Source organism: Rhinoderma darwinii, chromosome 10, assembly GCF_050947455.1.
Source record: "Rhinoderma darwinii isolate aRhiDar2 chromosome 10, aRhiDar2.hap1, whole genome shotgun sequence".
Lineage (NCBI taxonomy): Eukaryota > Metazoa > Chordata > Amphibia > Anura > Rhinodermatidae > Rhinoderma > Rhinoderma darwinii.
In genome coordinates this window covers 22,641,708-22,666,232 of record NC_134696.1, presented here as the reverse complement: position 1 = coordinate 22,666,232, position 24,525 = coordinate 22,641,708, and the positions used below count along the sequence as shown (strand labels likewise).

At 44.2% G+C, this 24,525-nt stretch overlaps 2 protein-coding genes across 4 annotated transcripts in view; one reads left to right on the top strand and one right to left on the bottom strand.

Annotated features, from left to right (window-relative positions):
- CEP104 (centrosomal protein 104) overlaps positions 1-13,697 on the bottom strand; it is a 73,293-nt gene extending 59,596 nt beyond the window's left edge. The window contains exons 1-6 of one of the 2 annotated variants that reach the window (XM_075839493.1): positions 13,442-13,697; positions 6,987-7,117; positions 5,864-6,037; positions 3,493-3,631; positions 2,601-2,660; positions 838-914 (exon numbers count right to left, since the gene is read on the bottom strand). In XM_075839493.1, the coding sequence (XP_075695608.1) occupies positions 838-914; positions 2,601-2,660; positions 3,493-3,631; positions 5,864-6,037; positions 6,987-7,099 (563 nt within the window). In that variant the 5' untranslated portion in view covers positions 7,100-7,117; positions 13,442-13,697. The remainder of the gene's footprint in view (positions 1-837; positions 915-2,600; positions 2,661-3,492; positions 3,632-5,863; positions 6,038-6,986; positions 7,118-13,441) is intronic. The other variant, XM_075839492.1, reaches the window with a different exon arrangement.
- A 105-nt stretch (positions 13,698-13,802) lies between these two features.
- On the top strand, positions 13,803-23,100 carry DFFB (DNA fragmentation factor subunit beta). 2 transcript variants are annotated; one of them, XM_075839491.1, is made up of 7 exons: positions 13,803-13,995; positions 15,669-15,795; positions 16,756-16,944; positions 17,349-17,428; positions 18,554-18,724; positions 19,772-19,872; positions 21,494-23,100. In XM_075839491.1, the coding sequence occupies exons 1-7, from the start codon at positions 13,864-13,866 to the stop codon at positions 21,711-21,713; spliced, it is 1,020 nt and encodes a 339-aa protein (XP_075695606.1). In that variant the 5' UTR covers positions 13,803-13,863; the 3' UTR covers positions 21,714-23,100. The 2 variants fall into 2 exon arrangements, with proteins under 2 accessions (XP_075695606.1, XP_075695605.1); XM_075839490.1 differs by having other exon boundaries at positions 17,322-17,428.
- Positions 23,101-24,525: the final 1,425 nt, after the last annotated feature.

Below are 24,525 nucleotides of genomic sequence, written 5' to 3'. Positions count from 1 at the left end.
GGTGTATTGACAGTATGTGCCATATGGGGACGTTTCAATAAACTACAACAGAGAGAACAGCGTGCATGCGCGGCCACGTCTCCACCACCTCTCGTTCTCTCTGGGATACCCCTTTAAAAATTCACCCTGGATAAAACTGAAGCACTGCATTATACCTAGCACCGGGCCTGAAGCAAAAGTGAATGACCGAGGGAATTAAAGTGCACCAAAGAAAATACCAGTCATGCACCATTCCTTTAGATCTGTTCTAGGCCTAACACGGTAACAGTTTATGCCCCCATACCAGGATCAGTAATACAGTGCCCCTAGTAGTGCCGCCCACAACAGTGCCAGCCACACAGTGCCCCTGGGGCAGCACAGAATGGCTTTGCGGACTGCAGGTGGTGCCTCCTGCTTTATATCAACTGCAGCAGGTATACATTTGATGTATGTTAAGCCCCCACACACATTTTTATTTTATTAGAGCATCATTTTTTTTGGGGGGTGGGGGGGACCCTAGGCTTAAAACTGCAACAGCAGTCTCCCTAAATTCTTCTATAATCATGTTGAAAACTCCATCAGCAGAGCAGTGATTTCTATGTTAAGTTTTGATCTTCTGCTACAAAAGTAAATAAGGAATGAATGGTCGGTATAGAAGAGTATACACTATAATGTATTATTTCACTTATTTTAAAGAACATGTTCAGGTCTTTTGGTGAATTATGTAATTAATAAAATTGTGCAGAATATAAAATAATGGAACATTGTGAAGGTCACTGCTCCGCTTAGTGGATTTTCTACCAAATTTCACCCCATGCTAATCGCATGCATGTTTTTATGATGAATTTCACTCTTTACCCAGTAAACGTCGTATCAATGGCCGTCTCCTCCAAGCTGCTCCCCAGGTACTGATCAATAAGTTTTTCTCTGGTCGGCTGCCAACAAATAAAATAAATAGTCAGTGGCAAGTACAGACTCCTTGATGTGCATGGACTTATAATAAAAAAAACCTCAGAGAAGATATACAGTTGAGTCACATTATTATGACCACCTCCTGCTTTCGGCAGCGCGTAGCCCATGAAGGCAGTGATGTCGTGGGCTGGCTTGGTGGGTATATAAGGGGTGGGATCGGCTGTCTGATCACATATCACTCGTTGTCGATTTATCAGAGTTGCAACAAGGAATGATCATTGGCTTTCGGGCCCAGGGTGGTGGGATTTCTCACACAGCGCAGTTTGTGAACTGTTCGCGTGCTGCTGTGGTGACCGTGCATCGTGAGTGGACAAATGGCAGCATTGGGAATAACCAACGTGAAAACTGCGGAGCACCATGTGCCAACGTAAGGTGAACGTCAGCTACAAAGGTGCGCAAGGGCCGAACGACACGCTACAGTGGAGCAGCTCACTGTGAAAAATCAACCAGGGGGCGACCAGACGTGTGTCCAAAACAACAGCTCAGCGAATCCTACTGCGTATGGGGCTCCGAAGTACGGTCACTGCTCCTATACTAACAAAGGTGCATCGGAAAAAGGGCTTCAATTTGCACAGCAGTGGATTTAGACCACCAATGATTGGCAAAGGGTTGTCTTCTCCGATGAGTCACAATTTCTGCTTCATGGAACGGATGGACGTTGGTGTGTCAGGCAAGAAACATCAGAGAACAAACACCCGGCAACCATTGCTGGAGGAACACAAGCTGGTGGCGGCAGCCATGGGGCAGATGGAATTATTCAGCAAGACAATGCGACATGTCACACGTATAGAAATGTCTGACAGTGGTTGGAAGAGCACGACCAGGACATCCAAATACTTCCCTGGCCCCCTAATTCACCAGACTTTAACCCAATTGAGCATCTGTGGGACATTGGTTCGCGCTATGGATCCCCCCCACACTCCCTCCAGTAAATGTGGGATGTTCTGCAGTCAGCATGGCGTCAGATACCGGAGACCACCGACCAGCACCTTATTGTCACCCCCGCCCGTCTAGCGATGTCCGTGCTGCACACGGCGGTTACTCTGGATATTAGCTGCTGCTCATAATAATGGGACTCCGCTGCGTATGTCAGTCAGTTAATTTCAGCTACTGAAGAGGTCATATTATGGATTACCTTTTTCCTACCATTTTCTGATAAAGGGAGTCAGTCAGTAAAACCATTTATAATAAGTGATTATTGTGCAAATTCACTTGATTGCGTTGGAGTCTGAACAATTTTCCGCTCGTGTAAATGGTCCTTTAAACACTTGGGGGTCATTAAATTCCCTACCCTTCAAGATGACAATTTAGAACCCAAAATCCAGCAACAGAGCAGATTTTGGTCTTTCCAGTTCCAGTTTGGATTTTGGCCCCCGAATTGGCATTCCAGGGTGCACCTACGAGCTGATCTCATTTAAGTAGATGTCTTTAATGGCACAGGAGGAGAATGATCGTCCTGAGTGGCTGATTGCGTGGGCACAACTGTTGTGCCCATGTGATCACAGCCTCATACATGTACCTGTGTGGGGATAGGTTAAAGTGGGATATCTTATAGAAAGGCTTATTTTAGAAATGTATTGTTATTTTCTATCAAATTTATTACCTGCTTTATTACTTTAGCAAGTCTCTAACAAATAATTGGGGCTTACCACGTTTTCTTCATTATAGTCCACAGGATCACCAATGATATTTATTGCTATTAGTGCAACCTGAAAAAACAAAAGGAAAAAGAGAAATCTAGACTGGTCAACTATTCAAGTGGCCTGACAATCACCCCTACAGTATATGAGCTTGTTGGACATTTCTTTCCAAAAACCATGGGCGTTGAAGGGGTTGTCCAGACTGGGGGCTGTTTTTTAAACTGATGACCTATCTAGAGGATAGGTCATCAGTATATGATCGGTGCGACACCCGGACACTGCACCGGTCGCCTCTGGGTGCCAGGAGCTAAGTGGAAGGTGCCAGAAGCAGAAGGCTCCGACCACTGTATAGCGGCCGTGCTGGGTTACTGAAGCTCTGCTCTTATTCAAGTGAATAGGATCAGCGCTACAGTAACCCAGCACAGCCGCTATATAGTGGGTCGGAGCCTTCGGCTTCCAGCACTGACCCTGCATAGCTTTCGGCGCCCGGAACAGCGGATAGGTGCAGGGTCTGGGTGTTGGACCCCAAAGATAGGTCATCAGTACAAAATACAGCCCCCAAACTGGACAACCCCTTTAATATGGTGCTGGGCCCCCAATTGTGGCTGGAACAGCCTCCTTCGGGGAGGGCTTTTTAAAAGATTTTGGAGTGTGTCTGTGGGAATTTGCACCCAGTCAGCCAAAGGAGCATTTGTGAAGTCAGACACGGAGGTTAGTTGAGAAGATCTGGCTCGCAATCCGCGTTCTATTTTACCCCAAAGGTATTGGATGGGGTTGAGGTAAGGGCAATGTGCGGCCACTTAAGTTCCTCCTCACCAAAGCAAACGAGCGCCGATTACCATGTCTCGATTGGCAGTCGCTGCACCGGCCGGTGTGGTAGCGCTTTAAGACTTGTAGTTACCTGATTGTAAAGATTATATCTGTTTGTGTAGTTCTTATGAAAGATCAGCTTCAGGTACTGCCCCGCTGCATCCACGTACACAGACTTCAGTTCTCGAGCCTTGTAGCCGGTCTTTTCATTATCGGATAGTGCTACGTACCTGAAAACAGAGACCAACGCGATAAAAAAAAAATTACGATTATGGTTGTCATTGAATGAACTGCATAGAGATGAACATTCAGCATGTAAACATGACAGACACTGTACGGGGGAGAGCTGGAGGAATGACTAACATGTCCCTGAATGACCGTAAAAAAACGTTTCTCCTACTTTATAGATCACCAAATATTCATTAAAATGGATCGGCACATTAAAGGCCACACATCGCGGTTTTGTTGTGGAATTTTGACGCAATATTAGGAATGTAGCTGCAAATTTGCGGTGTTTTTTCCATAAATCATGGCAATACCACAACAAAGCAGCTTTTTTATCACCTACAGATTTGAAGTGTTTAAATCATTTGCTGTTTGGACACTGCTCGGTATAATCGCCAGTACATTGTCCACGTTCATTAATCTGATAACGAGAAGACGTGGAAGGTGGGAAAGAATCTCTCACATTCTAATAGTTGTAACACGCAGAATCTAGAATAAGGGGATGTTCACACTTCACACATAGCTTTTTGTCAGGCAGAAAAAAAAAAATGTGCCTCAAAATCAAAATTCATTCAGGTTTTTTGAGGCAGATTTTAAAATGTCAGCATTTTTTAAGCTTTTTTGGTTGCGATTTTTTTTAGCCGTTTTTTAAAAGTTAATAAAATGCAAAAACCACGCCAAAAGACGCTTTAACCGAGCAGCATGTTTTTTTACTGCTTCCCAAGGATTTCAAATGGAGCTTCAGAGGCAGATACCGCTTCAAGATTTATTTTCTGTAAGGGGCGAAAAACTGCCCGAGAAAAAAAAAAAACAGGGGCCAAAAAAAACTGTAAACTGGGCCTAAAAGTGATTTTAGAAATAATTGTGGTTGAAAGACACTTGTAAAGTTTAGGCTCCATGCACACGACCGTAGTGGTTTTTTTTTACGGACCATAAATACGGTACCGTAACTATCCACAAGTCATCCGAATATCTGGCACGCTGTCCACAAATACAGTCCGTAGTGCATCCGTATTTACTGATCCACAAACAAAAAAACGAAGGCTACAACTAATATCACCAACATGAGTCAACCCCTGGAAAATGTCACATGATTGATCAGGCGCCACTTTTATGGGGAATCCCCTGGCTTCGTAGATAGCAACGCTTCCGCAATTACGGACGGCTACAGATGCACATCCATAGCCGCCCGCAATTTTGCATGCGCCCATAGACTACTATGGGCGAATCCATGCCGCAATTGCGGACAAGAATAGGACATGTTCTAGATTTTGCGGATCATTTCTACGGCCCGGAAACACATCCGTAAACATACGGAAAGGTGTCCGTGACCTATAGAAATTAATGGGTCTGCGGATTATCCGTAACTACGGATAAAAACTACGGTTGAGTGCATCCAAATGGCTTTCAAGCTAAATTTTCTCTGAGATTGCTTTCCCTGAGAGTGAACTGGACGCCGAGGTGCCGGCTGCTGGAACCATTGCGGTTATCAATGGGTGAAGTTGTCGGGGGCAGCTGACCGAACATAGCATTGCCCAGCGCCCATTGAAGTCATTGCGGGTCCACGTAATATATGGTCGTACAAAGGAGTGAAGAACCATAAAATTACATATGGGCAAGAGTGTGCCAGCTCTAAACCAAGGCTTATTTTCTGCAAGTTCGGTCAAATGTAGGGAAAAAGCCAAACAAACATAATACAGCTAAAGATAATATCATAGGGCAGAAAAATACCGGGGGGCACTCAAGAACCCAACCTGGTCTTTTAGGGAGTTCTCAGGCAAAGTACTGACCATCAGCACCATCTAGTGGAAAGATTATGGAATAACATTCCGTGCTGTTATAACTCATATCTGGGTCTTGAAATTAAAATTCCCATAAAAACTTCTCCGCATCGATCTTGATGCTACATAACTACAGCTCAGAATACTGACAATACTGGTCTATAGAATACGTCCATCTTTGCATTTCAATGTATCAAAAATAAAAAAATAAAAGCAATTTTGCAAAAAATCTTGCGTAAAATTCTCATCCTCGTCAGGTAAGCAGGTAGTAGAAATTGAGAGGGAGTATAAAAATGACCCAACTAATGCATCAAATAATTGGTGTTGTCCCGGAGCTCTACGGTCAGGAATATGATGCACAAATTTGATTCATTTATCTTTTTATTATTTTTGAAAAATGCTTATAAAAGCACAGCCAGGCACAACCTATGGGTAGGGTAATCATAATACACATACCCCAACCTATGGAACCGCTCCGTCTGGTAAGGGGTGAAGTATTCAGGCAGACTTTCCGAAATGTAAAACTCTATTTTGGATGAGATCATGTACTGATGAGCCAGCAGCTGCAGCTTCCGGATCCGGCATCTCTCCACCATTTGTATTACGATTTCTTGAGGATACTGACAATACCTGTGTATGAGAGACAAGAAACATAACCAAACAGTACAAAGTGATGGTCAATACGGAAAGACACAGCACCCCCTGGTGGACGCTGATCAAAATATTACTATAGAATTCTACTTTTTTTTATTATATAATATGGTTTATTAGATCTGGGATAATGGACCTTGTACTGTAAATGATGAAAAAACACAGCGCTACTTTGTCTGGTAAAATGACGGAAGTCCGACAAAACCCATTAAAATCAATGGGATCCGCCGGGCGCTTTTTGTGTCCATCATGTGACGGATCCGGCAATTCCATTATTTTCGTTTTTCTGTTCCCATGACTAAATAGGAAAACGGAAATAATGACGCAGATGAGAACAGAGCCAACAAAATGAGGCCGGTTGGGAACTCGGAGGGGATTTTCTAAAATTCCTAATAATTTGTAGTAGAGTGTATATTATTCCTTCTAACAGGGCAGGCTGCAGCTGCCGAGGTGTTTATCACAGTGCCAGACGGAGTGTACCCCTCGTGGGCCAGGAAACGTGCTTTAAAAGGGGTTGTATCGTCATCTCCGATTATACAATCCCTTTCAAAATGCAGGCGACACATTGATTTTCATTTTTCTGGGTGGAGATGCGGTTGTTACTGGGAAAATTTGATCCATGCAATGCAAGAATGGCTTGAGCCCGCCAGAAGGGGAGCCGTTCTTAAAGAGAAGTTTCTCCATTTTGGCTAATTGAGGAGGGTCCCGATTGGGTGACCACTCTCAATGATGTCATATGCCCTAATATGGACAGGGGTTATCATCATGAGACAACCACTTCAAAAGGAGTATTTCAGGCCCCCGTTCCAGCAAACTTTGGAGATCCCAGTGGTATGACCACCCCTGATATAACTTTCATTAATAACTGGAACTCCCCTTTAAATTTAAAATGTGAAAACAGTAAAACAGGACAATCTTTATACTTTACCTTGGGGATTTCCAGCCGCTGACTGTCGGAGCATGAACCATTAACTCTTTGGCACTAAATCCATCCTCATGGCCAGAGGAGCTGACCACAACAAACCCCATCTTACGCGGCATCCTGGAGATTTGCAGACCCTGCAAAAAATACAAACATGTCAATGATGTTCTGAGGTTATAAAATGATAATGTTTACGGTGCTGATCCGGGCAGTATATGCAGCACAGTACAGTACTGATTATTTTCACTGAGTCTCTGACCTGTTTAGGGGATGTATAAATTGTCAGTCGACGCTTCGCTGCCAGTGTTTGTATGATAAGTAAGTCAGCAGCTTATACAAGATAAATGACACAATGTATCAGGAATATGTGTCTGGTGCTTTCACACTTTGCATTGACACAAAATAAATTATACTAGTGTGGTAGGTAATAATGCTAAAGAAATAACAGATCACGTATATTCATGTCCAGTTTGTACCTTCGTTACTATCTATTTGTATTTGTTTTTATATATGTTTGTAAACTGGACATAGAATATCAGAGATATAGGTGGAGCCCAATAGCCGCCCCTATAGAGATTAGGGATGTCACGATACCAGAATTTGGACTTCGATACCGATACTTTGTTTAGTATTGCGATACCAATTTCGATACTTTTGGCAACAGTAATAAAAAAAAAATTCTTCCGTTTTCTGATGTGAGGCGCGACGTGTGATGAATTTTGAATGCGCCTCACATTAATAGTAATTAATCCCATCATGTTTCTCAGTCATAATGGGTTAATGTGCGAGGTACATGATGGGGTTAATTACTATTAATGTGAGGAACATGGAGGTTAAATTCATCGCGCCTCACATTAATAAGTGATAGAAAGCCGTGTTTATTTTATTTTTTTACAGCGCACACATCATAAATGATGCAAAAAAAATTGTTGTGCGCGCCATTACTGAATGTGTGTATTTTATGTATTGAGACTTATTTTAATGTTTATTGTAAAAAAGGTGAATGTGGATTTTTTTTTAAATTTAACAATACTTTGTTTTTACTTTATTTTTAAACTTTAATGTACTGACATATATCAGATATGTGCCAGTACATCAGACTGTGGACGGATAACACAGACATATATCAGATATGTGCCAGTACATCAGCCTGTGGACGGATAACACAGACATATATCAGATATGTGCCAGTACATCAGCCTGTGGACGGATAACACAGACATATATCAGATATGTGCCAGTACATCAGCCTGTGGACGGATAACACAGACATATATCAGATATGTGCCAGTACATTACCCTGTGGACGGATAACACAGACATATATCAGATATGTGCCAGTACATCAGCCTGTGGACGGATAGCAGACATATATCAGATATGTGCCAGTACATCAGCCTGTGGACGGATAGCAGACATATATCAGATATGTGCCAGTACATCAGCCTGTGGACGGATAGCACAGACATATATCAGATATGTGCCAGTACATCAGCCTGTGGACGGATAGCACAGACATATATCAGATATGTGCCAGTACATCAGCCTGTGGACGGATAGCACAGACATATATCAGATATGTGCCAGTACATTAGCCTGTGGACGGATAATACACAGACATATATCAGATATGTGCCAGTACATCAGCCTGTGGACGGATAACACAGACATATATCAGATATGTGCCAGTACATTAACCTGTGGACGGATAATACACAGACATATATCAGATATGTGCCAGTACATCAGCCTGTGGACGGATAGCACAGACATATATCAGATATGTGCCAGTACATCAGCCTGTGGACGGATAGCACAGACATATATCAGATATGTGCCAGTACATCAGCCTGTGGACGGATAGCACAGACATATATCAGATATGTGCCAGTACATTAGCCTGTGGACGGATAACACAGACATATATCAGATATGTGCCAGTACATTAACCTGTGGACGGATAATACACAGACATATATCAGATATGTGCCAGTACATCAGCCTGTGGACGGATAATACACAGGCAGTTGTTAGGACATACTTGGGTATGTCCTAACAACAAGAGATATGGTAAGACAGCCCTGGGGTCCGTCAATAGACCATGGGCTGTCTGCCCATATATGGTATGTCCCTCGATCGCGTCACAGGAATTCCAGGCGATCCAGGGGTATCTCCCCTTCTCATTTTCTCCTGAATGCTGCAGTCCGCTGTGATCGCAGCATTCAGGGGAATAACGGCGGAGATGAGAGGTGATGCGACCGGCGCTGCACTAATGAGCGGTGGCGCAGGCACTGAAGACAGAACATGGGGGTGTTTTGTAGTGTGCCCACCATGTTCTGTCTCCAGTGCCACCGCTCATTAGTGCAGCGATGGCTGTATCGCATCATCCTGACCCCGCAAACTTATCATGACTCAGGAGCGGGGCTGTGGCTGAATTACACATGTATTACACAGCCGCAGCCCCGCTCCCATACATTCATGTGTTACTATACTGAGCTGTGCGGCTGCGCAGCTCAGTATCGAAATACAGGAAATAGCGGTATCGAACCGTTTAGGGATGCACAGTATCGAAGTTTCGATGCACCCCTAATAGAGATCTGCACAAGGTAGAAAGATTCAATCCAAGTCCAGCACATCCAAGTTATAGGTGCAGGGAATATTGTTCATGTGCTAAGACCCTTAATTCCTATCCTACCCACTATTAACCCTACACGTTTCTTTGCCATCTATTTCTGCCGCAAATCTTCAGGCTAATAGTGGGTAGGATAGGAATTAAGGGTCTTCGCACATGAACAATATTCCTTGCACCTATAACTTGGATGTGCTGGACTTGGATTGAATCTTTCTACCTTGTGCAGATCTCTATAGGGGCGGCTATTGGGCTCCACCTATATCTCTGATATTCTATGTCCAGTTTACAAACATATATAAAAACAATTAAAAATAGATAGTAACGAAGGTACAAACTGGACATGAATATATGGGATATGTTATTTCTTTAGCATTATTACCTACCACACTAGTAGAATTTATTTTGTGTCAATGCAAAGTGTGAAAGCACCAGACACATATTCTGGATACATTGTGTCATTTATCTTGTATAAGCTGCTGACATACTTATCATACAAACACTGGCAGCGAAGCGTCGACTGACAATTTATATATCCCCTAAACAGGTCAGAGACTCAGTGAAAATAATCTTAACTACACATGTTGGGGAAAAGTAACGGAAATTGAGAATTACTGACAGTGACTTATCACACTACAGTACTGCAGGCACCGACGTCCTACACCAGAGGTCTCCAAGTTGTGGTTCTCCAGCTGTTGCCAAACTACAATTCCCAGCATGCAGTCATTACACCAAACGGATATGTCATACCCCACATCACCGGGTCCACTGGGGACATCTGCTGTGATGAGCTGTAGATCTGGGTTGCCCTATGATGACATATGGATGACTATCTACAGATAAATGTCCCCCAAGCAAGTTCACTCAGCTGTTTCCATATTTGCCATCGACTTCAATGGAGAGCGAGTTCTCATGCCTGCGCGGCCACCTCTCTGCTGGGAACGGGGACCTTGCACCGCTATTCACAGGATGGGTAGAGGTTTGGGTGGTCAGACCCCCCTCCAATCAGACATATGTGAGAAAGACACAGGATTAGTTGGACAAAATAATGGGGTTATGTGTGACCCTCACGCTGATCTCTATGGAGAGCAGATGCCCGGAAGGTGATATTTGCTTCCAGTCTCCTGGACGGCACAATGTCCACCCCTACAGACCAAGATAAACATGTGGTCCTATTCTGCGGGATCACTGAAGGAGGTCTACGGTTATGACTGAACAGATAGGGCATGGGATTCATACCCTTCTGCCACTACGACAGCTGCCTATGCTTGTGTAGGCACTGATAAATTACACTGTGATGCCACCCATAGCGCCAGTCTCAGAGGCAGCCATATGGTTCAACAGCTTTGTAACTGATTTATTGAAATCTGGGCAAATCCTGTTAATTAAAATGTGTCGGAGAGGAGCTGAGCGATGGACCGTGTGATGATACAGAGAAAACACAGTGACCGATGGACGCCATATCCTGGTCCCGAGTGGTACTTATTCCTAGCAGTCAGAGATAAGCGTTGCACGTAGTCTCTAGCAGCAGCTTATCCCACTGTCTTACTATAGTAGTAAACATGCACGCTCACTGGATGAAGTAAATGACATTGTGCAGTGCTGCATGGCATCATGGGAGAAAATATGGTAAATTATATATAAAAGGTAAAATACATAATAAACATAAAACTTGTGCTATTTATGGGGACCCCGGCTGCACGCAGCCCCCGCAGAGGCCTTCAGTTGTATCAGGACACACAATTCAGATGGATCTGGGTCAGATGTGAGCCTCTGCGGGGGTCTGAGAAGCGGATGATATAATTGTTTCCCACAACCTCATATCCAGCGCACTAGAAGGAGACACGGCAGCGGATAGAGAACAGCTGTGTACGGATACCGAATATATATATATATATATATATATATATATATATATATATATGAGAGTACCATCATTTATCACATACAGGTCACGTAAGGGCAACAACGAGAGTACTGGCACATATAATAACACCTCATATACACACACACTACCGTTCAAAAGTTTGGGGTCACCCAGACAATTCTGTGTTTTCCATGAAAACTCACACTTATATTTATCAAATGCAAAATGACTAGAAAATATAGTCAAGACATTGACAAGGTTAGAAATAATGATTTTTATTTTAAATAATAATTTTCTCCTTCAGACTTTGCTTTGGTCTTGGAATGCTCCATTTGCAGCAATTACAGCATTGCAGACCTTTGGCATTCTAGCTGTTCATTTGCTGAGGTAATCGGGAGAAATTTCACCCCATGCTTCCAGAAGCCCCTCCCACAAGTTGGATTGGCTTGATGGGCACTTCTTGCGTACCATACGGTCAAGCTGCTCCCACAACAGCTCTATGGGGGTGAGATCTGGTGACTGCGCTGGCCACTCCATTACAGGTAGAATACCAGCTGCCTGCTTCTTCCCTAAATAGTTCTTGCATCATTTGGAGGTGTGCTTTGTGTCATTGTCCTGTTGTAGGATGAAATTGGCTCCAATCAAGCGCTGTCCACAGGGTATGGCATGGCGTTGCAAAATGGAGTGATAGCCTTCCTTATTCAAAATCCCTTTTACCTTGTACAAATCTCCCACTTTACCAGCACCAAAGCAACCCCAGACCATCACATGACCTCCACCATGCTTGACAGATGGCGTCAGGCACTCTTCCAGCATCTTTTCAGTTGTTCTGCATCTCACAAATGTTCTTCTGTGTGATCCAAACACCTCAAACTTTGATTCGTCTGTCCATAACACTTTTTTCCAATCTTCCTCTGTCCAATGTCTGTGTGCTTTTGCCCATATTAATCTTTTCCTTTTATTAGCCAGTCTCAGATATGGCTTTTTCTTTGCCACTCTGCCCTGAAGGCCAGCATCCCGGAGTCGCCTCTTCACTGTAGACGTTGACACTGGCGTTTTGTGGGTACTATCTAATGAAGCTGCCAGTTGAGGACCTGTGAGGCGTCTATTTCTCAAACTAGAGACTCTAATGTACTTGTCTTGTTGCTCAGTTGTGCAGCGGGGCCTCCCACTTCTCTTTCTACTCTGGTTAGAGCCTGTGTGTGCTGTCCTCTGAAGGGAGTAGTACACACTGTTGTAGGAAATCTTCAGTTTCTTGGCAATTTCTCGCATGGAATAGCCTTCATTTCTAAGAACAAGAATAGACTGTCGAGTTTCACATGAAAGCTCTCTTTTTCTAGCCATTTTGAGAGTTTAATCGAACCCACAAATGTAATGCTCCAGATTCTCAACGAGCTCAAAGGAAGGTCAGTTTTATAGCTCCTCTAAACAGCAAAACTGTTTACAGCGGTGCTAACATAATTGCACAAGCGTTTTCTAATCATCCATTAGCCTTGTAACACAGTTAGCAAACACAATGTACCATTAGAACACTGGAGTGATGGTTGCTGGAAATGGGCCTCTATACACCTATGTAGATATTGCATTGAAAACCAGACGTTTGCAGCTAGAATAGTCATTTAGCACATTAACAATGTATAGAGTGTATTTCTGATTAATTTACTGTTATCTTCATTGAAAAAAACTGTGCTTTTCTTGCAAAAATAAGGAAATTTCTAAGTGACCCTAAACTTTTGAATGGAGGGGAGGGGAGGGGAGAGGAGAGAGAGTACCACCACTTATAATAACACCTCCTATATATAATGAGTACCAGCACTATTAACCTCTTCCTCACCTGGCTGTGTGCTGGGATGAGCCTCCATATACAACATGACAGAAAGTTCTGGAATGTTCTGGCCAGACATCACCACACAACCCCGACAACACAATATAACACGACATACAGTACACACAGCGGGAAATTACCTCCGGTTGCGCCTCCGGACACCACACACGGGCGGCAGCAGAATATCGGGCGTCAGTAATCAAAGACCGGACTTCACCCAGAATCACTATAGAGAATGCGTTCTACTAGCGGCACACAGCATTATTATGCGCAGCACATCAATTCCTGGCCCTATGTTCCCTTATTCATCTCCATAACCACCGCTTGACAACAGTCTCCAGCCGCTACGGATTCTGGGAGTTGTAGTTCAGTAGATATCTGAATTTCCTTGTGCGCATGTGTCGACCAGTAATGTAGCTACAGCGCATGCGTCTTACGTGAATGGCTGGGTGGCTGCTTCCTTTTCCTCGATCAGCTAGTTAGATCGCGCATGCGCGATAGGAAGTGGGAAGTAAATGTTGTGTATAGTCTGGTGCAGTGAAGGAGACATGAGTCTCCCACTATGGGCAGTAATTCCTCCACCCAGAAACACATGAAGATTTTTAAAATAAGGACCCTGAAAGGGGATGGCAAATATGGAATTGGCTGCAGGAACTTGAACGAACTATTGGAGAAAGGCTGTAAAAAGTTCAAGGTACAATTATGTATAATATATATATATATAATGAGTGTGTGTGTGTGAGGCTATGTTCACACGTTCAGGATTTAGGTGCAGATTCCGCCAGGAATGCATGTGAATGTTGTATTTTATATTATATGCGTGTGGAATATTGAATGCGCTGCAGATTTTAAAATGTGCTGAAAATCCACGGCTTAGCTCCATTGAATTAGAAAGTGTGCGGATTCGCTGCCCAATCTGCGGCAGAAGTCAGAGCAGCGAATTTTCAGAAAATTCCACGTGACGTAACATAGCCTGAAGGCCCTTTTACACCGGTCGATAATCGGCTGCTGCAGCGAGCGCCGATCAACAAGACATCATTGATCGGCACTGGTTTGCTCCTGTCACACGGAGCTATGGATGGGGATGTGCTCATTACTCCAATCGCTCGTCCCCATCCGTTATTATCATGTCGGCAGCGCTTCTCTCTGTTTACACGCTTAGATGTGCTGCCGACAATGATAATATTTAACTTTTTTAAAACGATCCGACCAGCAGATGATGGAGCGTTTGCTTGTTCATCTTCTGATCATTCCCATTTACACTGAGCAATTATCGGCAACGAGCGTTATATGAACACTTGTCTACCCGATAATCGCCCAGTGTAAAACCCCCTTTATAGAAATATTATTATATGTCACTGCAGTCACTCTATCTATCTATCTATCTATCTATCTAATATCTATCTCATATCTATCTATCTATCTATCTATCTATCTATCTATCTATCTATCTATCTATCTATCTATCTATCTAATCTATCTATCTTCATAGCTGTCCATGGTGCTGGAATCGCGCTCTGCCCCCAGTATAAAGCAATGCTCGGCACCCTGTGGCACTACAGCTGGTATATCCCAGTATGCCCTGACACTGTTCTGTATTCTGAGATCTCGTGCACTTGTAGAGTCATGTGACCGGATCCTGTCCGGTGGCATTTGGAGTCTCTATGGCCTCACCCTACAGACCCTCAGCCGCTCCATGTGTTGGCGCATGGTCCTGCGTACGGCGTGGGGTTCCCCCTGGAAGAATATCTCTCTAATACAACATTTGGTGGAACATGACAACATTTTTCTTCTGTTGAATTTCATATTTATTACAAAAAATTCCTGTATCAAATCAAAGACCTGTGGAGGGACCGCATTACAGGGGTTGTCTCAAGAAGGCAACACCTTTTTAAAAGAAGCCGGCATCAGTCGCCCCATTAATCAGCTGTTTATGCTGGGGGAAGCCATGGGCAGCCACACATTTCCCCTGCAGCAACCAAATGGCCACCCATGTAATAATTAGACGAACCGGCTTTGACACAGCGGCTGTCCGTCTTGGCACATAGAGTGGGGGACCGCCCTATATGACGTTCCCTAATAGAACATATAGACAGGGGTCCTTGTCATGGGACGACCCCTTTACCTGACATTTGTACTGTATTGTCGCTCTGCATAACTCGTACAGGGCCGTAAGCATGAGCCCTAAGAAAATATAAAGGATGTGTCAAGCAGATACCCGCTGTATACAGTTCCATCCTTTTTTCTGATGTAGGGCACAAACGTGGTGTGAACAGGGCCCGAAGTGTTTGAGAACTGCATATGGATGTTCATTACATCAGGATTATACTAAAACATATCACCTTATTGTGATCCTCTTACTTGTAGCTGCCTCTTAACAGCGCCCGGGTATGTTTATATGACGATGGCACAGAATTGAGTGATGAATACCTGAGGAATCTTCCGGATAACACAGAACTTGTCTTACTTGCTGCTGAGCAGACTTGGGAAGGATGTGAGTATTTTATATTGTTGCCGCTGTCAGAGATGCTTTTAAAGGGTTTGTCCATTTTCGCATTTTTCAATGCATAAAAAAAGAAATAAAATTGAAGCAACTTTGCAATTAGTCCTGGTTTAAGATATCCTATGGTTTTGTGTATGCAGCTCCGATGCGTGAAGATACGCGGCAGCCGTCAGTCACTGGTGAGGGGGGGGGGGATACAGTTCACTCCTATCTATGAGTTCGCTGTATTCTTTATTAGGTTGTATTAGCCAAATGGCACAATATTTTTTTGTGCCTTTGGGTTTGGCTATGTTCACATTACGTTTTTTGACCTTCATAAAAAGCTTGTGACTTATCCATTTGATGGATGCCATCCAGTGGCATCCGTCACCCATAGGCTACTGTGTTAAAAATGTATACGTTTAGCGTACAAGTTTTTTAGGGGATTCCGCAGCATAATCTACTAAGGTATTACTTATGGTTTTTTTGCGGTATACTATCCTATACAGGCCAGACATAGGATGACCGATCCACTTTAAATCGATGTTCAGAACTAAACAACAATTGTTAAAGCGGTTTTCCAGTCCCTAAAAATTGATGGCCTACCCCCAGGTTAGGCCATAAATAGCTGATGGGTCGGGGTACGACTCCTGGGACCCCCGCCGATCAGCTGTTTTGAAGGGTTTGCAGCTCTCGTACGAGCGCTCCTTCCCCTTCATTTCTACTTGCTCACAATGAATCGACGACACAGATGTAGCGGCGATTCACAGTATTGCAGCCTTCTCCCATGTGTCGACGATTCATAGTGAGCAAGTAGAAATAAAGGGGAAGGAGCGCTTGTACGAGCGCTGCTCCCCCTTCAAAATAGCTATTGATGACCTATCCTGAGCTTAGGCCATACATTTTTATGGACTGGAAAGCCCCTTTAAACTACTAATATTTTTTTATTTTTTTTTTTCTTGGGGAAAAAAGTTGTTACAGACATTGACCGCTTCCTCAATGCATTTTACTCAAGACAGACTGATGTAACCGAAGCAGCAAGAAAGCTGCTGAGCGATGAACAGGCTCCACAGAGGAGGAAAATTCTAGTGGACTTTATTCAGAATCTAAATGAAAATATCTCGGCAGAAAACCGGGAAGACGACAATCTTTGGTTTGAAGGTTAGACGGCGCTTTGTCTACTTGGCTCACCACAGACAATGGTGGCATATCATTACATTGGTGTAATAATGTCTGATAGACGGGAGTCTGACCTCTGTGACCCCGGCCGATTGTTAGAACAAAGTTAAAGGGGCGCTAGAAAAGTGCTGTGACGCGGCCGTCTGAACCACGCTCAACTTTTTCCAAGTGGCCGCATGGACGACCACCCAGGGAAATTGCAGTGGAGTTGATGGCAGAAAAAATGGCACCGGACTTTCCTAGCAGCCCTCTCACTTCTTGTAATCAGCGGGGTCACAGGCGGACCCCTACAGATCGGATGTTGGTGGCATATCAAATCAAGATTACTATAAAGGGAAATATGTTGTGTTTGCTCCAAGCCTTCTGGGCTTTCTTTTCTTTGTTAGGATTAGAGCCGCGATACAAGAACAAGTCCAGTTACATGAGGAGCAGCTGTGAGAGCAGAATCCGCAGTTACATGAAAGAGGTAAACTACAAGTTCTTACCACATCGCTTCACTTTACTGCGATTTGGCTGTAAATTGGTCTTTCCCAAGGACAACTCCAGTCCATGTATAGGCCTAGTATCTTGTTTATTTTATGGGGTCCATTATTAAAGGGGTTGTTTCGTCAAGAAAATCCCTGTCATAAAATGCCCTAATAGGCCACGTGGCTGTTATAGGACTTCATCTATTAACCAGCATAGAGCGCCCCCTAGGCCTCCCTCTATTAACCAGCATAGAGCGCCCCCTAGAACTCCCTCTATTAACCAGCATAGAGCGCCCCCTAGAACTCCCTCTATTAACCAGCATAGAGCGCCCCCTAGGCCTCCCTCTATTAACCAGCATAGAGCGCCCCCTAGAACTCCCTCTATTAACCAGCATAGAGCGCCCCCTAGAACTCCCTCTATTAACCAGCATAGAGCGCCCCCTAGAACTCCCTCTATTAACCAGCATAGAGCGCCCCCTAGAACTCCCTCTATTAACCAGCATAGAGCGCCCCCTAGAACTCCCTCTATTAACCAGCATAGAGCGCCCCCTAGAACTCCCTCTATTAACCAGCATAGAGCGCCCCCTAGAACTCCCTCTATTAACCAGCATAGAGCGCCCCCTAGAACTCCCTCTATTAACCAGCATAGAGCGCCCCCTAGGACTCCCTCTATTAACCAGCATAGAGCGCCCCCTAGGACTCCCTCTATTAACCAGCATAGAGCGCCCCCTAGGCCTCCCTCTATTAACCAGCATAGAGCGCCCCCTAGAACTCCCTCTATTAACCAGCATAGAGCGCCCCCTAGAACTCCCTCTATTAACCAGCATAGAGCGCCCCCTAGGACTCCCTCTATCAACCAGCATAGAGCGCCCCCTAGGACTCCCTCTATCAACCAGCATAGAGCGCCCCCTAGGACTCCCTCTATCAACCAGCATAGAGCGCCCCCTAGAACTCCCTCTATTAACCAGCATAGAGCGCCCCCTAGGACTCCCTCTATCAACCAGCATAGAGCGCCCCCTAGGACTCCCTCTATCAACCAGCATAGAGCGCCCCCTAGGACTCTTATTAACCAGAATAGAGTGAAGTTTACCAATAATATATTCTATGGGATTCTGCTCCTTTAGGTTCAGAGCTCGGCTACGACGATAGATCCAGCAGTGAGGGATGAATACAAGAAGCTCGCAGAGACCATGTGCGATGAACTGCGAGCCGTGAAGTACAACGGATGTTACTTTGATAGAACAGAAGAGAAGACCGGCCGTCTTTGTACTGCAGAGGGATGGTTTTCTTGCCAAGTAAGACCCGTCAGCTGTTTAGAATAAAGCTGAGGAATTGTCAGCAAGATGGAAAGAAAATAGATGAAAGCCATTTGATCGGAGTATGTAAATGCAACGGGAAGCTTCTGTTTCTGATCAGTACAGCAGGACGCCCGCAGTCCTGGCATACACAGTATAGCGGCCCATAAGATGTAATGTTTGGAGTTTTTCTATAACTTATGGCTCCAAGTCATGGTCTGCAGGGCCTGTTAAAGGGGCACTAATGCCATGTTCACAGGGAACCAAAAATCCACATCACTTCTGCAGAAATATACAATAATCCTCAAGTGAAATGCAGGTCGGTGCGGACTTAACAATGGGAACCAATGTGATTGTCAAGGGAGGGGGACTTACCGATCCTGGCTGTTTTTTCTCCGGGACTGATGTGGTCAGATGACATTACTCCTTCACATGATATTTCATCAGTACCAGAGCGGCGGGAAGAGCATCAAAAGGCCATGATGGCACCCAGGGTAGGCAAGTCTTATGGAAATGCACAAAAAAACGCAAGGAAATTACTGCTCGTGGTTATCCCATTGGAATGCATTATCGCATTAGGATAACCCCCGTTCCTATGGACGCTCCAGAGCAGAGTGTTGCTATAAAGAGTGCTCATGTATTACATGGTTGAATCAGCGTCACGCAATACTGGCAGCCTCTTATCTCCTCCACTCAAATCTAAACAAACATGCCAAACTGGGCAGTTTACTAGGAGGTGAATGCTGAACGGCTATATTCACATTACACCTAAGTCAATTTAATGTACTATGCAGCTGCCAATAAATGTGTAATCTGATGGTGGGGGTAAATTTAAAGGGTTATTCTCATCACGGAAAGTGATGGCAGATCGCTAGGATATGTTATCTCTATATGGTCGCTGGGGGTTGGACTGTAGGGACCCCTATCGTTGCTAAGAATAATGGGGTCGCAGCGCTATGCCGTCACTTTTATATGGAGGGAATAACTCTTTATGTCACCTCTTTTATACCTGCCTGCCACTTTTATCTTGTATCTGGATTACTGTAGGGTCCTTTTGACATGGATGAATGCGGTTCCAAGCACTCCATTAATCCGTACAGTAACCGAGAGAGCAGAATTCTATTCAGTACATGGAACCTGGACCACAGGTAAGAATCCATTGTAAATAAATATCAGTACTATAAGTAATAGCGGTTTTCCCCATCATTCAATACTAAACCCTATTTACTTTCATGTGACATTGGGCCGATGCAGTCATTTAGCAGCTGCGTGTGAATACCGCCTGATCATTCAGCAATTATTTAGTAAATACACGCGACTTTTGGCATGGGTTGCCCAGAATATGCCCATTTATAATAGTGGACGGGTTTGCCGAAATGTGACCGCACTAATATGGCGGTAAACACAAGACTGCTTGTAACAGGAATTGCTTTCCTTATTCTTAAAGGGTAACTAAACTTTCAAAAAACTTCTGACGTGACATGTCAGAAGTTTTGATCGGTGGGGGTCCGATCACTGAGACCCCCCACCGATCGCTAAAACGAAGCGGCAGAAGCGCTCGGGTGAGTGCTGAGCCGCCCTGTTTCTGATGGGCTTTTCTCAGAAAGCCGAGCCGTCGGTATATGGGCTCATAGACATTTTATTGAGCCTGTACACCAACTGCTCGGTTTTCAGAGAAAAGCTGATCAGAGGAGAAGCAGCTCACCTGAGCGCTTCTGCTGCTTCATTTTAGCGATCGGTGGGGGTCTGAGTGCTCGGACCCCCACCGATCCAAACTTCTGACATGTCAGTTTTCTGAAAGTTTAGTTACCCTTTAAGTGTGTATACTTTACAGCATGTAGGCTTGAGCTCCTCTGCCACATTTGTACGCATGTTTTCTCATGGTGAAAGAACTTCTAAGGCCTCGTCCACACGCTCCGTAATTGCCGCATCTTTTCTGGCCGTAATTTCGGCCCGGAAAAAACGCGGCAGAATACAGTAGCAGCATAGTGGATGGGATTTAACAAATCTCATCCACACGCTGCGCAAAATTTCCAAGCCGAAATTGACCTGCGGTGCATAATTTACGGACCGCAGCATGTCAATTCCTGCTACGGAGAGTGTGCAGAATTGCTGCCGCAAAAACCGCAGGAAGTGGTGCGTTTTTGCCGCAGCGGAAAGCCTTTCGGTTGAAATTTTCTGCAGCAATTCCATTGTGTGTGGACAAGCCCTAAGAGATCTTGAATAAGTTTGACATTATCGCTCCCACAGGCAGTGTCACACAGCTTTTCAAAGAGTTTAGAATGGCAAAGATTCCGCATAATGCACTAAGGGTATGTGCACACACACTAATTACGTCCGTAATTGACGGACGTATTTCGGCCGCAAGTCCCGGACCGAACACAGTGCAGGGAGCCGGGCTCCTAGCATCATACTTATGTACGATGCTAGGAGTCCCTGCCTCGCTGCAGGACAACTCTCCCGTACTGTAATCATGTTTTCAGTACGGGACAGTTGTCCTGCAGCGAGGCAGGGACTCCTAGCGTCGTACATAACTATGATGCTAGGAGCCCGGCTCCCTGCACTTTGTTCGGTCCGGGACTTGCGGCCGAAATACGTCCGTCAATTACGGACGTAATTAGTGTGTGTGCACATACCCTAATACGACCGTAGAGGCATTCAGGGGTGCGGGAAGGCTGGGTGATAATATTGTAGATCATGGCAGCCATATTGGTCACTGCTCGGCTTTGTCAGGAATGGATATAACTAAGAATTATGTCATTGAATCAGGATTGAAAAGAAGCGAACAGTCCTGCCTCGTCTTACTGAAGCGCTGACGGAACGTAACGGGAGGCAAATCAACTGGAAATATTTCTTTAACCTTCTGTTTACTTTGGAAAACTTAAAACTGGTCCACATTGCCTGCCATAAGAAAACCTCTCATCACCTGGCGTGTGATGACTCCATGATTTACGTTAAAAGAAAACCTGCCAGGAGGATCAAGAGATGAACGGAACCCTCAAGACACAAGTTTTATCTTATTTTTTTTTTTTAAATTTGAATTCTTGGACGCTTATGTCATTTTAAATGCTTTGTACAGGATTAGAAAAACATGGCTTCTTTCTTTCAAAAGCAGCAGCGCACCTGTCCGTGGTTTGCGTCCGGTATTACAGCTTCGCTCCATTGTAGTGAATGCGGCTGAACTGCAATTCCACACACCACCTGTGGACAGGGGTGTCAGTGTTTTTGAAAGAAAGCAGCTATGTCTTTCTAATCCTGGACAACCCATTTAATTATTTTAGGCATTGCAGAGATCAACTCAAATGCCTCTGTATTCATTTAAAGTGAACCTTCCGCAGTATGTTCTGGATGTTGGGGATTTCACCCATTTCAATGTAGGAGACAAATGGAAAGTATGCGTTCCGTGCGGATCTTGCTGCAGAAAATATGCAGCATTTCCGTCATGTGACACTACTGAACGGAAATCAAAGCACGCTGCGGATTTTCTCCTTTTCAATGTAGAGGGAGGGGGAGGGGGGGGGGAAATACGTGGCAAAATACATACATTAAAGCGTGCCTATTTTTCTGTGGAAACGCCTCCGAAAATCTGCAGCATTTCAGTCCCGTGTGAATCCTGCCTAATGCATAATACCTCATTTTATAGCTATTGTCTGTAGAATGTCACGCGCACTGATGATTTTATACTTATTAAAAATGTGAAAACTTTTATTAAGCCTTTTTAAATTTATTATTATTATTATTTTTGGTAATAAAGCTCGCTTTAAAAGTTAAACTACAGCCTTTAATTTGCAAGTGTCCAAGGACGGTGAATCCCATCAGGACTATAAGGCACACCCAACTTTAGAGAACAGAAAGTAAAGGGGATTCAGAATAATTTCCCAGGTGGTCCAGGATGGTGGAGGGGTCATTGTCTGCTTCCTTGATGGTCTAGGGTACTTGAAGGGGTTAATACCCGGTGTGCAGTTGTTTACTTACCTTTCCAGGCATCATGTCTGCTCTCTCTGTCCAATACAAACTTAATGTCTTCATTTCATTCAACTACCCCTACCTGCCCTGCACCTTTCATACAACAGATCAGTACCGGGCCCGAAAAGTGAGGACTATGTGGCTGCTGCACAGTTCTACGATCGGGCAGAGCGCCTTATGAGCACGCCGCCTGATCATGAGGAAAATGGTTAGGGGTCCTAGGACTGCCAGACCCCCTGATGTTGGGCTATAAAGACATACAAACATATTAGCAAGATTTTTTGTGTTTGCTAAAAAGTTCATCTGATGACCCAAAAAATACTGGAAGGTCTCCTGTTTTAGAAAATAATACAAGAAAAAACACACAAACACACGTTTAAACTGGTCCTTTTCTTCTTTTCCATCCTATTTATTAACCCCTTCCCGCACCTTGGCGTAACTGTACGTCCAGATAAGCAGTAACTTCGCGCACCTGGGCGTACAGTTACGTCCGCGCTTTAAAAGTTAACCGCCGCGCGGCGCTACACCGCAGCGGCGGTTAACTGTGCAGGGTGTCAGCCCAGCTCTCCCCGTTGCCGATCAGCGGCCTGTCGCCGCTGAAATCGGCAATTAACCCCTTCGATGCGGTGGTCGATTGCGATCACCACATCGAAGAGGTTTACAGCGGATCGGCAGCCCCCCACATGTATTTGCGGGGGCTGGCGATCCTTATCATGGCAACCAGAGGCCAAACAATGACCTCCGGGTTGCCATGTACGGAAGCCTCGGAGGATCAGCCTCCGGCCGGTCCTCCGATGCTTCCTGTCAGTGTGACAGTTACGTCACAATGACAGTTAGAACACATTACACTACGTGTGTAGTGTAATGTGTTCCAGCAGCGATCAGAGCTGCCAGTCTAAGTGTCCCCTAGTGGGACAAGTAAAAAAAGTTAAAAAAAGATAATAAAAATGTTTTGAAAAAGTGTAAAAATCAAAGTTAGAAGTGACATAAACAAAGAATGCTTTTTTTCCTATAATAAGTCTTTTATTATAGGAAAAAAATTAACACGTTAAAAAAAGTACACATATTTGGTATCGCCGCGTTCGTAACGACCCCAACTATAAAACTGTAATATTATTTTTCCCGCACGGTGAACACCGCGAAAAAAATAAACGAAAAACAGTGCCCGAATCACAATTTTTTGGTTACCAACCCTCCCAAAATATACAATAAAAAGTGATCAAAAAGTCGCACGTACACCAAAATGGTACCAATACAAACTACATCCCGTCCCGCAAAAAACAAGCCCTTACACCGCTTTTTTGACTGAAAAATAAAAACGTTACGGCTCTCAGAATATGGTGACACAAAAATTAATTTATTTTATAAATAAGTGATTTTATTGCACAAACGCTGCAAAACATAAAAAAATTATATACATCTGGTATCGCCGTAATCGTATCGACCCGCAGAATAAAGTATAATGGTCATTTATAGCCCAGGGTGAAGGCCATAAAAAAACCAAATAAAAAACATTGTCAGAATTGATGGTTTTTGGTCACCTTGCTTGCCAAAAAATGGAATACAACGTGATCAAAAAAATTTCTGGTACCCCAAAATGGTACCAATGAAAACTACAGATTGTCCCGCAAAGAATAAACCCTCACACGGCTCCGGTGGAGAAAAAATAAAACCGTTCTGGCTCTCAGAATATGGCGATGCAAAATGTGTAGTGTCCAAAAGCGGATAAGATCGGGCGCCATTTATAAGTGCGACACTGGCCACATATCTGCGGATTATTATTTATTTACTGCATTATTATACCCTCTTATTATACCATGATGTACCCCGCACAG

Bases quoted from the DNA above. Each gene is read 5' to 3' on its own strand.
- DFFB (XM_075839490.1), top strand. From the start codon at position 13,864: ATGGGCAGTAATTCCTCCACCCAGAAACACATGAAGATTTTTAAAATA. The intron at 16,945-17,321 runs GTTAGACGGCGC...GTTTGCTCCAAG, and splicing joins CGACAATCTTTGGTTTGAAG to CCTTCTGGGCTTTCTTTTCT. The intron at 17,429-18,553 runs GTAAACTACAAG...CTGCTCCTTTAG, and splicing joins TCCGCAGTTACATGAAAGAG to GTTCAGAGCTCGGCTACGAC.